This window comes from Anabrus simplex, chromosome 11 (assembly GCF_040414725.1).
Source record: "Anabrus simplex isolate iqAnaSimp1 chromosome 11, ASM4041472v1, whole genome shotgun sequence".
Taxonomy (NCBI): Eukaryota; Metazoa; Arthropoda; class Insecta; order Orthoptera; family Tettigoniidae; genus Anabrus; species Anabrus simplex.
The window spans coordinates 79,682,911-79,696,187 of NC_090275.1; the positions used below are offsets into that span (position 1 = coordinate 79,682,911).

Genomic DNA, 13,277 nt, shown 5'->3' on the forward strand with positions numbered 1-13,277 from the left:
GCTTATTATTATGTATGTTTTCCTTCCTTTATTTTTTCTTCTTCCGGATATTGGCCGTGCGATCAGGATCGTGTAGCTGTGAGCTTGCATTTGTCAGATAGTGGGTTTGATTCCCACTGTCGGCAGCCTTGATTATGGTTTTCCATGGTTTCCATTTTCTTTTCAGGCAAATGCTGGGGCTGTACCTTAATTAAGGCTATGGCCACTACCTTCTCAATTCTAGCCCTTTCCCATCTTCCTGTTACCGAAAACCTTTGATGTTTAGTGTGACATTAAACAAGTACTAAAAGAAAAAAAGGCCTCCTGCTTGCTTTCACATTTTAAAAAGGAATTTGGAATTAATTTTCTTCAAAGAACAGCAGTTTTCCTGCTCTACTTGATGAGCTAGTACTTAACTGGTCACTTACTTGCATGTCAGATGGTGCCTAAATTGACTCTTGTTCCATCGTTTGCTAGTTGTGTGTAAAAATGACATACAGTCGAAACTGGTTAAGACGTCCCTCTCTAACCCGTTTCCGTGGTTATTACATCATTATTCCAAAGTCCCAATCCATGTTCTCTTAAGTACAAGTTAAAGAAACCTGAATAGCACATTTACGTCACTCTATATTACGTTCGTAATATTCCCACCATAAAAAATTAAATTAGCGTTCCTGGCCACTTTGCACGCACGATGCACCGGCAAGAACTGGCCTGGGTGAGGATTTGGTAGGGAACTTAATTTAACAGCCCTAGCATGTCGCCCTAAGCTGCAGCGAGCGTGAGTCACGAATGAAGAGGTGTTTTATGATACAAATAAAAAGATAGCGAGATAATCTAATAGGCCGTATACTTAGACATGATGGGTTATTGAAGAAAATTATACAGTTCCTAAGAGGAAAAAAATAAGACGACGATCAAGATACGAGTACATGACACAAATACAGTAGAACCTTGATTATACATTCCCGGAAACTGTTTTCCTATATTATTCGTTCAAATTATGTGGTCCCGCGAGCATCCTAATTAAATCACTTTGTAAAAATCCCGCATTATCCGTTTCTCTAATCGATTTCCTGGATCAACCGTCCAGAAATTTCTGTCCCATCAACGCTAAATCCTCGATCACACGTTTTCCAAGAAACTGTACCTTACGAAATGACGGCTATGGCATACTTACGGATCTTGGTGTTGACGTCCCGTCATTGTGGTAATTTGACAAAGTTCTGTACTGGTAAAGCGATCGGCGGTGAACTTGCATAAGGAACCATCTTAGCGGTAGTATTGTTTAGAGAATCCTCGGAAATCATAAAGCAGAAAGTGCCCTCGACAGTTGGAAGGAGCTCTATCTGAAGATGGAACGAGTTTCGTCAAATGTTCGTACTTGTGAAACGTCTACATTATGTCCAGGGTTAGATGTTTATTTTTATTTTTTTACTTTTTTCGAGTGTGTCGCCGAACAGGTTTTCGGCATTTTCCTCGGGACTGTATAGTCACTGGGCTATCAGGCAGGAATCGAAACTGCTCCTTCTTAAGTAACACAAAGTTAGTATTTTAATATTATCATATATTATTATGCCATCGAGACCAGAACAGATGTTGCACCTTGCATACATAAAGCCATGGGAGGTTTTGGGATTGCCTATTACTGTTTTTGTCCTAATATAAGACTTGGAATTTCACGTTTTTGTGTTAAAATATTATAAAAGCCGCAGTCGTTTTATTTGCACACATTGCATTTAAAAACTTTGTATCATTTCGCACTCGTACCGACTTGTACAGAGAGCGCGCTTTCCAGCTGAGTTCAAGGTCGCGAATAATCGTAATTTCGGAAGTGTTAAATGATATTTTTCCAATTTGATTGTGATTAGTGACGGGCAGAACTATATGCAATGCATTCGAGAACTTGAGGATTGATACTTTTGAATCCATATTCTCGCGTTCAACTTAACCTTTAAAAGTCGATGTAGGCGTAATTTTCGCAGTACGAGATTTCCATAAACTGACCAGGAACAGTATACCGGTGACCAAATTTGCTATGGAAGATTTAAAAAAAAAAGATTTTGCCATCATGTTGGACGCTTTTGTATCTAATGTGCTTTATTTTATTGGATTAGGGAATGTAAAACCACTTGTAGTCGATTGTTGTTTATCTTGGCATTTTGGGTACCAGTATTAGATTTTTTGAAGAGTTTGGCTGATCAAAATTTCTGAACTGAGAGGTTTTCAAAGAAATATGTCGAAGTTTCCAGAGTAAGCTGACGAAGTTTCCCCGGTAAAACTGAATGTAATGTTTCGAGATTTTTAAGTCCCATACCAGTAATTAACGTTTCAAGCCAGCCCCGTGGTCTAACTTGGCTGCCTCTCACCTGGAGGGCCCGGTTCGATTACTGGCCAGGTCAGGCATTTTTACCTGGATATGAGGGCTGGTTCCAGGTTCAGTCATTCTACAATTCTTCAATTGAGGAGCTTCTTAATAGTGATATGGCGACTCCGGTCTAGAGAGCCAGGCATAACAGCCGAGAGGATTCGTCACACTGACCATGCGTCACCTTGTAATCTGCAGGCCTTCGGACGGAGGGCGGTCACTTGGTAGGGGGAAGGACCATTGGGGATAGGGGGAAGAACCATTGGGGCTGTAGTTTGGTTTGGTTTAGGGGCGTATATAAGATTATAAGTATACATGTTTCATTTTTGTGATGTTTAGCCAAAGTGTTGATGGTTCATTCATTCCCGGATTTTCCGTTTTCCCGTGTTTTGCGTTTTTCTTCCGTTGTCCCTCCAAAAACAGAGAATCGAGGTTCCACTGTATTAGATTGCACGGGATGCGACTCCTACTACGAACTGAAACTTGCAAGAATGGAGAGCTGCTGCCAACCAGACTCGCTGCTGATGAAGAGAGAGAGAGAGAGAGAGAGAGAGAGAGAGAGAGAGAGGGGGGGGGGGGTGTTAATTGTGTAACAACTTACATAAATTAGGCCTACTGTACTTACGCATAGTGGTTTGCAGGACATTCAATTGCGGAAGAGATGGAAGCTAGACATTTTACAAATGATGAACAATTAGTTTGAGAATGCAGATGCAAATCCACACATGAAACGTGGAAATAGCCCAAATGTTGGACATTCCTATGATAACTTTAAACATAATTGTAAGCGACGTGTATAGTTCACGTCTCTAAAAGTGTTTTTCCTTGATGCTTTCATTTGTTGGTGTTCTTAAAATGTATTATTTCATTAATTATAATTGTAAACACATGTTTCTCCGTTTTCATCGTAATTATTTTCATATTTAAACCTAACCTTAAATTAAAAAGCGTAATTGTTTTTCATTGTTTAGCACGTTCCCTCTTTAGGACATTACTTTTTTCGGTTCCCACAAAAACGTCCTAGCCAGTTTTGACTGTAGTTCAACAGCACATATTTGAATGAAATTTTCAGGAGTATTGTCAAAGCAATTGAGGAGCGTTTTTTCAAAACTCGACATTTGCAGCAAACATCATTTTTCAGGAAATGTGTTTTTCAATTTTCACTTAAAGCATATGCATGAAACATTTCAAATTTTTGTCGATATTAGTTCCAATAGAGACAAACATGGTACTTGAATAGAACTTGTGGAAACTTAAGGTGGATAATTTTCTCAAGTTTTTTCAAAAGTCGATATATGCAAATATTCTGGTAAAATGGAACTTTACATTAATACTTTAAATGAATGATATACTTTTGTTTATGGAATTATTTACTTTTTTTAAATTTTTGTTATTTTGTGAATAATATTTTTTGACTATTTATTGATTTTTGAGCTCCATTGTCATACATTTTATAACATAGGCTACTTGGTATTGTAAAATTACATAATATTAGTAGATTGTCATATACTTAGCATCAAGCATTGTAACATAAAACAAAATAAGGTATTAACCTATATTATCAATTCTATTGTAATGAATTAACACATTAATATCACACAGGTTAAATTAAAGTTAAGTCTTACAAAATAAAATCTACTCAATTAATATTTAAGAACTCGTCAAAATACATAGCCATCAGAAGGCTGTTACTTGTCTTCTAACACGACCCTGTAGAAATCCACAGCATCATCCGGTATTTCAAAAAACTTCAACAGAGCTTGAACATCCTTCTTCTTTTCTTTGCTCACCATATTTTTCTTTGGTAAAACAGAGGATTTTAGCAATGCTTCATGGCTAGATTTCATTTTCCGAACTTCAACTTCCACTGGGTATGCGAAGTAGGTATCCTGTATTGATACGGAGACTCTCTTATGTCTCTTATTATATGTGATAACACGTTGACTATTCATTTTAAATGGCAACCTAGTTCGTAGTACCTTCTGTGCACTCTTTTAGATCTTTGATTTTCCAGTCCCTGCTCAGAATTTTAAGGGTGCCATTCTTCTCCAAGACATCATAGTATTGTTTGGGAGAGAGTATGTTTTCTCGTCTTCTGTAAGATTCTCAATTCTACCGAACACTCTGTCTGGAGCCATGTAGCTGTGTCCCCTAATAGGGAAGAAATGTAGAATATTATTGAATAACGTGCTTTCCTCCAAGAAAGCAGTAAGTGTGGCCGGATGACACTGTTTTTGTTTTGACTGCTACAAGAGTCTGAAAATAAATGTATCGTGGTAGGGTCATCTTTGTGCAGTTTCTTTTCTAGGTTAAAAAGAAAGCCCAATAAAGCCAAAGCAACTTGGTTGCAACCTCTTGAGGATTCTATTTCTAGCCAAGTATAGAAAAGTTTATCTTCCCTTCTCTGCTCCTTCGAGTGAATCATGATGCAGAGATTGTATAACCACACTTGTCTAGCATAGAAAACCTCACTCACTGATAACTTCGGAATTGGTTGATTCTGTTGCATGTCAAAACACATCTTGATGACACCTGGTTTTTCTTCTTTCATTATTTGATAAAACTGCTTTGCACAAAGTTTATGCAATCTATAACTTGTCCTCAGTTCATTCTTCTTCTCTAGGCATGTTTCTGTCTTTATTTTCATCAGACTAATTTTACAACTGGAGCACGTGTCATTGTGCAGAGTTTTGAATGACAGATTGAAACACTTATAGAATACGAGTCTATACTTGTATTTTGTCAGCGAGCACAGTTTCAATCCAGAACTTTTCCTTTCTGCACAGAATGTCTTCCACATCTTAATGGCTGAGAGAAATGACGATAAATATCCTCTCTTAGACTTTCCTCTGCCATGATGGCTCTCTGCATTTATACCTTTTGATGTGATTCTTAATTGTAACCGTTATGTCCTTGTGTTCCTTGCCTGTTCTGTCACCACCTCGATTTTCCTTAGGTAACTTCCCAGTATGATGAAACCTACTAGCCAGATAAGATAATCTGTCCTTTGACATGCCAGAAATTCCTTGAAAATTTGCAGCACAGACAGGAAGTATTTCACCAGTTTTCTTCCTAATGCTGTACTTCACAGAAAGTTTTCTTCTTCCTAGCACTTTCAATGTTCTCTACCCTGCGCTGAGGTGTGAAAATGTGCATATACTTTAGTAGAATCTTGTCTTGATCGATCTTGTTTAAAGAAGTCACATGATGATGGAATTCTGTGATATCTTGATAGCAGAGTTCAGCAGCTTTGCTTTGTTTTATCCTTTTAGTTTCTGTACTTGTGGGCAAGTCTTTGAGTCCATGAATGCGTTCAATATTAGGTTTGCTTTTAGTTCTAGCCAGCTTTCCAGGTACTCTCTTCTTGTATCCAGACTTTCTTCCACCGACACATTCCTGAACCGGCACGCCAGTTTCAGAATCTTCAGATTCATTATTCATACTGTTGTAGAGTGAAATAGTTTTTCACACAGTAACTTACTTAAAACTTCTCAAGGAGTTTCATATTCTCGACGACAATGAGGGCTAATCGCCGGAACATGTGGCATGCAGTTCCAAGAATACATCCTTCCAATAAAGGAGTTTGGCGTTCCATTGTTCCACAGAATAACACTTCCGATTATCCATGAGAATGCCATGTGATTAATAGTTAACTGCATTTATCGAGTTTTGCTTTAACTTTCCGAGAGCATATATCGACTTTTGCAAAAACCTAGTGATTTCAACCATATCTATACACGGCAAATATTGACTTATGCAAAGGATGATTGTACAGGATGGTGAGCAAGGTCAAACTGATAATATTAGCATGCAAACTCAATTTTGAAATTTTTTGCATTTATCGAGTTTTGAAAAAATCGCTCCTCAATTGACGCAGCCTTATGTCCAAGCTTGGCTTTCAGAGGAGAACTCTGAATGTTTCTTTGGTGTGTCTATTTCTTTCATTTATTATGAGATCATGACCTTTTTAATAAACAGCAGAAAAGTGTCTAAAAAAATTTTCAAATTACCTCCGTCCCATGGAATTTTCTATAGTGATACTAATATTGTCAGACCACACCCACTGTATAGGAGACGTTGCATTCACCGTAGCAGGTCTGAATTATCATCATCTTCCACTTCTCAATCTCAGAGTGATATTCTATTTCAGCATAATTATTATTAACCACTATCGCTTTGTTCCCAGATAAACCACTTCCTGAGCTATAACGGCTTTCTATATAAAAGTTCCAAAAGTTTGTTAGTGGTAAGGTTTTGCAGTGACCCTGCCTTTCTGTTACATCAGGTATTCTGTGCTCTAGAAAAGTATTACATTTCTCTCTTGATATTTTGTAACAAAAATCTGGTCTTGATTGTCTTTCTTTTTTCACTCACTCTTAGGTGAACATGATGATCGTGGAGTTAAAGTCTGATGCCCTGAAAGAACGTCACTGGAAGCTACTTATGAAACAGTTACGTGTCAGTTGGGTCCTGTCTGATCTGACACTAGGTCAGGTGTGGGATGTGAACCTCCAGAAGAATGAATCAGTTGTGAAGGACATCATTCTTGTGGCCCAAGGAGAAATGGCCCTCGAAGAATTTTTGAAACAGGTAATGTGGTTTCTCCAGTTTTCATTTTAAAGAGATTCAATTTACAATATGACGTTATGTTGGAATACAAAGAAAACCAGAAAGTCATGTGGATAAGTACCGTACTTACGTATATCTCGCCATCATACTGTATACATGGCCAGGACTAGTTTATAAATGTGACGTGAATATCCCTTGTGGAATGCTTTCTCGTGACTGACCAAAGTCTAACATTCTCTCCTTGTTTAGATGAATGGCAGGTGGGTATTTATGGTATGAGCTGACCTGATGAACTAGATGGAATGTCACACTGTCTGCAGCTCCATATAACACAATATGTACTTGATGTAAGATCAAGAACAGTGTATTTTCATTCTAATAATTTGGTTTTCACTGTAACGTATCTGGTTGGCGAGTTATAGAGTATTTTTACTGCAACTTTTAAACTTGGACGATTGAATTTGCAAATAACACAATCGTACCATAGGCTGAGAATGTAATGTGATGGAGTTTTGTTTTTATGAAACTGTGACCAGTTATTGTGTTTTAAAAGTATGTTGATTTTTATTAGGTTCAATTTCCTAATTTGCCATAAATGTCTTGCACTCAGATTTTTTTATCTCTCTCTTTTTTTTTTTTTGGGAGGGAGTGGGGAACTTGCGATACAGTAGAAGTCTGTTATAGCGAGAATTCACAACAGCGAAAAATTTATTTGCTATAATGGATTGTCGTTATATCCGATTTTTTGTAAAAAGTCTGAACAACTGGTCGCCGCGGGCTAGCGATGTATAATAAAGAGACGGTCGTTTATTGTCAAGGAGTTTTGTGTGCACGCGCGGAGGAAGAGTAGGTGGGGGGGGGGGCTATGGCACCGTAGTTACTACAGTGGTTGCCAAGGCCGCGAATGCAAGACGACCCTTGATATTTCACATGATATTCTGAGGGGAAAAAAATTGTCATCTTGGATTTTGTAAAATCAGTATGAAGCGACAGTCAGGTTGCACAAAACTTGCATTTTCGCGGATAATATCCCCTCTTCGGCTTACTTGTTTGTTATTTTTCGAAATCTGATATTACGTGAAAGTATATTTAATTACATTCTGAAAAATTATAGTACCATATTTCTCTGAATCCAAGATGTTCCTTCAAAAAATTTATATCAGTCTTAAAAAGTGCTTTGTAAAATCATATGAATGCCTTTCTTATACAGTACACATTTTAGACTATTTATAGACGCCAAACATTGCCTTTAGTTATGGCATATTACTTTTCGGCTGCACAATTATTCTCTATTTCAACGGGTTTAATAACCATTAACTTATAATTGGCATCATAATATTGAAGAGAACCCCTTGAAAATTTGCTGGCCATACCTATTTCACGCGTCCCTACAATACTACGGTCATCAGGAAAATATTCTTACTTACTATAAAACTGTTACTTTCACTCAGCGTCAAATATAACTGGCTACACGCACGTCTCACTTGCCGGCTTCGGCCAACTTCAGCGGTTGGCGATGTCTAGGCCTAATCGCGGACGTTGAAGGTGAACGAACGAGTTTATTGCGCCGCGGTATGGCAATTCCGCCCTTGCATTTTTTTTGTGCACATACTTCACAATTTCATCTGCGACTTCTTTAAAGTGTCCATGTTGCGGACCACAAATGCATTTTTTTGTACAATACGCATTTTTAATATCTCCTTGTCTTCACGCTAACGCCGAATATTGGCTTTAGTTAGGCCTATACCGTATTTTTTTACAGCTGCACGATTATTCTACATTTACGAGTGTTTAATAACCATTATCTTAAAATTGTCATAATATCGACGAGCACCCGTTGAAAATTTGCGGGCATTACGTGTTTCACGTATCTTTACAGTATGATGATCCATCACAAAAATATTCCTGCCATCTATAAAACTTAATTTTACTAAGCGTCAGGTACAGTGAACGCGTTATAACTCTGCTACTGAGTAGCCATGGCCTTTCTAAGAATTCGAAGGCTCGCGTTTTTTATGCCATTCTGCAGTTTTGAGAAACAATTGTGTAGAGCCGACTATTTCCCAAGATCCAGCGACGTTACACATAGGCACTGAACAACTGGTCGCCGCGGGCTAGCGATGTATAATAAAGAGACGGTCGTTTATTGTCAAGGAGTTTTGTGTGCACGCGCGGAGGAAGAGTGGGGGGGGGGCTATGGCACCGTAGTTACTACAGTGGTTGCCAAGGCCGCGAATGCAAGACGACCCTTGATATTTCACATGATATTCTGAGGGGAAAAAAATTGTCATCTTGGATTCGGAGAAATACAGTATCACTCCAGAGGCTTCTGTGGCAAATATTTCCGTTTTCTTCTTCAAGCGGCGTCACCAAACCTGACCGCACCTATGTGTATCGTGAAAATCCATTTCAAATGCATGTAGAGAAATGATAACCTCCTCGCGAAAATTTACATGGGAATAACCATTTCGAAATTTATCTAGATGGGAGAAAATATAAACTATCCTCTGAAATCAGCGGTGTACTCTGCAATATCTAGAGATGTATCACATTCTTACTTAATTTCAGCATATAACATTAAAATTAAGAAACTGTTTACTTCAGCCTTTATTAACGAGTTAACAACTGCTATCAGCCACGTTATTTATGCATTTATTACGATAACGTGTTATCCTCTTTCATTTCGAATTTCCTTTAGAAAACAGCAGTCGACGGGTATTACTAGACTAATCAACTCCAACATCGTCTTCGAATGTCGACGAGAGAGCTCGCGCAAATGCACATAGCGAGAAAACTATACCATTCTGAAGATGATCGATCGCATTTTGTGGCAAACATTTCAGTTTTCTCATTCAAACAGCGTGACTTAACCTAACTTAACCGTACTACATTTATCGTGAATGCTTACGTACGGTAGGTATTTCTAGCGCCAGTAGAAAATGCTCTTCTCGCTATAGATTTACATAATAGCCTTTCTGAAATTAAACAGACGCGCGAAAATAGAAACTAACCTCTGAAATCAATTGTGCATGCTGCCCTATCTTGAAATGTATTTCATCCTTAATTAATCGCAGTATTTAGCATTAAAATTAAGCGATCGTTTCCTCGGCCTTTATTTTTAACGAGTTAACAATTATCGGACATGTTATTTGCGCATTTATTACGCAAAAAGTCCTCTTTCATTTTGAATTTTCTTTACAGAACAGCAGTTGATGGGTTTTACTAATCAACTCTGACTTCGCCTTCGAATGTCGACGAGAGAACTTGCTAGTGGACATAGTGAGGAAACAATACCGAAGGAGATAGATCGCATGCAACATAATCACTGGGGTGCATAAATATCGGTAACGGAAAAAAATCGCTCGTAATAACGGATGCGTCAGTGATAGTTCTCTCGCTGTAACCAAAGGATAATACACAGTCTAATATAGGAATTTTGAAGGGACCGGCAAACATTGTCATTATAACGGGGTTCTTGTTATATGCCGTACTCGCTATATCGGACTTCTACTGTGTAAGTAAATACAATATTTTGCTAATAATTTTCTTACCGTAAATATGTAAAGTTCCCTGTGGTTTCCTTTCAGTTGTTAATGATGACCTAAAAATAGTCCAAATAAGCAAGCAAATATGACCTCAAAAGTGGCGAAATATGACCTCAAAACTGACGAAGTATGACCTCGAAAGTGACAAAATATGACGTAAAATGACAAAATATGACCCGAAAATGATCAATCTAAATATGGTCATTTTAAAATAAGTTATCAATCGAAATGGCAATTCCTTTGATAGATATTTGTTTGTTAACTATATTCTTTATTCTTGATTTCATATTAATTTTCTGAGTCGCCATAAGACCTATGTGTGTTGCTGCTACTTAAAGCCAAAAGCAAAAAAAAAATCTGAGCATACACGTTTAGCAGTTATTCAGTGTATTGTCCTTCATTCACTTATCAAGCTTTTGTGAATACATACCTATAAAGTTCTAAGTTCGCTAAGATTATCAGATCACACAATATTTTAAAAGTCAAGACATGTTTGCACCCTACATTGGTGGTTTGAAATACGAAAAAAAAAAAAAACTAGAAATCAATGTATTTTTAAATATTTGGAACGTTTAAGTCCAGATTTCATTAATATTACTCAAATGCGTTAACGTTTAAATTGAGCACCACGAAATGAATTAAGTAGATGTCTTTCAATATATTATGGTAGGGCGGCGGGGCACATAGTGCAAACTCGCATACCTTTTTCATTCTTCTCCGCGGATGGAATTGAGTGTGTGACAATATTCATAATCAAAGCATAAGGCGCAAAAGACCTCTGATTATCACTTAACACATTACTGTAAGAAGAGAAGCTCCTTTCTACAACACAAGGCGTTATTAGTACATATTTAAATAATGTTAAATCACTACTGTCGAGTATGCACTCGTCTTGAAATGTACTGATAAAGAACATCATTTATCTTGCACACACAGCGAAAACTGTCATTTCGATTAAGCCCGTTTTGCAGCTTCTAAACGAGAAATTGCACTCGATATAATTCCAAAATTAGACTTAATATAATATGCCAAACTTCCTGACAAACTGTTAGAAAACAATTTCAGTGCAATCTTGATAGAAGAGGCAGAGTATTCCACTTGTGTTAGCTGCAGGCATGATACCGAGAAAGTTTTGTGAATATTAGTTCGTATTTGATAAGTTAAAGGTAATTTCGCACAGCTACAGCTGTTGTCAGACTGCCGAAATGACATTTCTACAAAAATAGCTCAAAATATGACATGACAAATAATAGCCAAAATATGCATTTATATGACAAATAAAAATCACTTAATTGTGACGATAATCACCTGATTTGCACCAAAATCCAATCATGCAAGAAAATAGAGACAAAGAAAAAATATGACTTTTTCCTAAATATCCGAGCCCTAATGATGACAGATTGCCTGCTTGTCCCACCCATAGAGGGTTTTTAGTCATTGGAGGGCTGGCTTGTTGTTAATGTCCTGTGTGTGCTAATCAACAAATTACTTATGATCTGCCTTATTCCTTACATGCTTTTTGCTTCTTCCAAAATGTCTTAGCACTTTTCTCCTATAGTATTATTCACTCCTGTAACGTGAAGTCTAACCCCCCCCCTTCCATGAAATATTCGTACCATTATGCACGGTTAATTTGAGACAATTGGGAAGAAATAAGTTCCCCATGTTAAATTTTTGTTGAAGTTCCTTTCTGGGTAGCGATCATTAGATTCAGCAACAACTTCAGATTACAGTAAAACTTTGTTCATTCGAAGTCGTTGGGACTCAAAAATCGGACTTCGAATTATGTGATTTCGAATTAACCGCAAGTTCGTAATTCAAAAGTGCCAACCCCTTGCCGTGTTACAAAATATTCTAAGACCTGTTACAGCATGCAGTTAACCTTGATTCACAGTTCAAACCATTCAAATGCCATGGAAAAAAGACCTATTTCCAAAATGTATCCAAGAAGATGTATTTACAGTATTCAAATAATGCACTTGGATAACTCACTGACAAACATAACCTCACGCAACGAAAGAAAAATAAATCGCACAATTCAAAGACGAGGATAAATTATGCTTGTTCCCCTGTGCAAGTGCATTGTTTTTTGGATTACTGTACCGTTTGCATTTTTAGATGCATTGTACTTGCACAGAAAGTGCCAGACACCCTTAAAACATTGTGGCTTATTGAACTTTCCTATGACGAGGGGATAAAGTTTCTCACTTCCATGTGCATTGCAGCACAGTACAAAAACCACTACCCTTGTACGATTTCCCGGCTGACACTTTCTCCTTTAAAACCATAGGACTGTTTGGGCTCGGCATTAAAAGAAAGCAATGCAGTTTCATTGACAATGACAATATTGTTCAGTGCCTACGAACTGATTATATGAACCACACTTTTTCGTCAACTGTCGGCATCGCCAGTGTTTGCGGATTCTGTTTTTCCGTACACTGCCTGCTGCGTGATACAACAGCGTTCCGTAAAAGGTTGAATACAAAATAATTCAAATTTCATTCAACATAGCAGTTATGAAGCACATTGTAGACAGACCGAAGTGAGTATGTGCGGAAAGCTACCCCTCCACATTCCGGAACATGGGTTCTATCATGACGCGGATAAATTTTGAATTTAAATTACTCTGTAATATACTATTGTTTTAAAATGTAAAGGCAGTTTTGAATTAAAAGTATGAATTTCGGTAGTGGGGCTGACATTGTACTTCGAATTACGAATTATCCGTATTTCGAATTAAACAATTTAAATAACATGCAAAAGCATATCTCATGTTTCCGGGAACGAGAGCTTCAAATTAGGCGGGATTTTGAATT

General features: G+C 37.5%; 1 protein-coding gene across 2 annotated transcripts in view; it reads left to right on the top strand.

Moving 5' to 3' along the window:
• The window catches only part of Dhc64C (dynein heavy chain, cytoplasmic), a 353,617-nt gene that overhangs the window by 121,255 nt on the left and 219,085 nt on the right, over positions 1–13,277 (top strand). For both annotated transcript variants that reach the window (XM_067155359.2, XM_067155358.2), the window contains exon 23: positions 6,728–6,937. In XM_067155359.2, the coding sequence (XP_067011460.2) occupies positions 6,728–6,937 (210 nt within the window). The remainder of the gene's footprint in view (positions 1–6,727; positions 6,938–13,277) is intronic.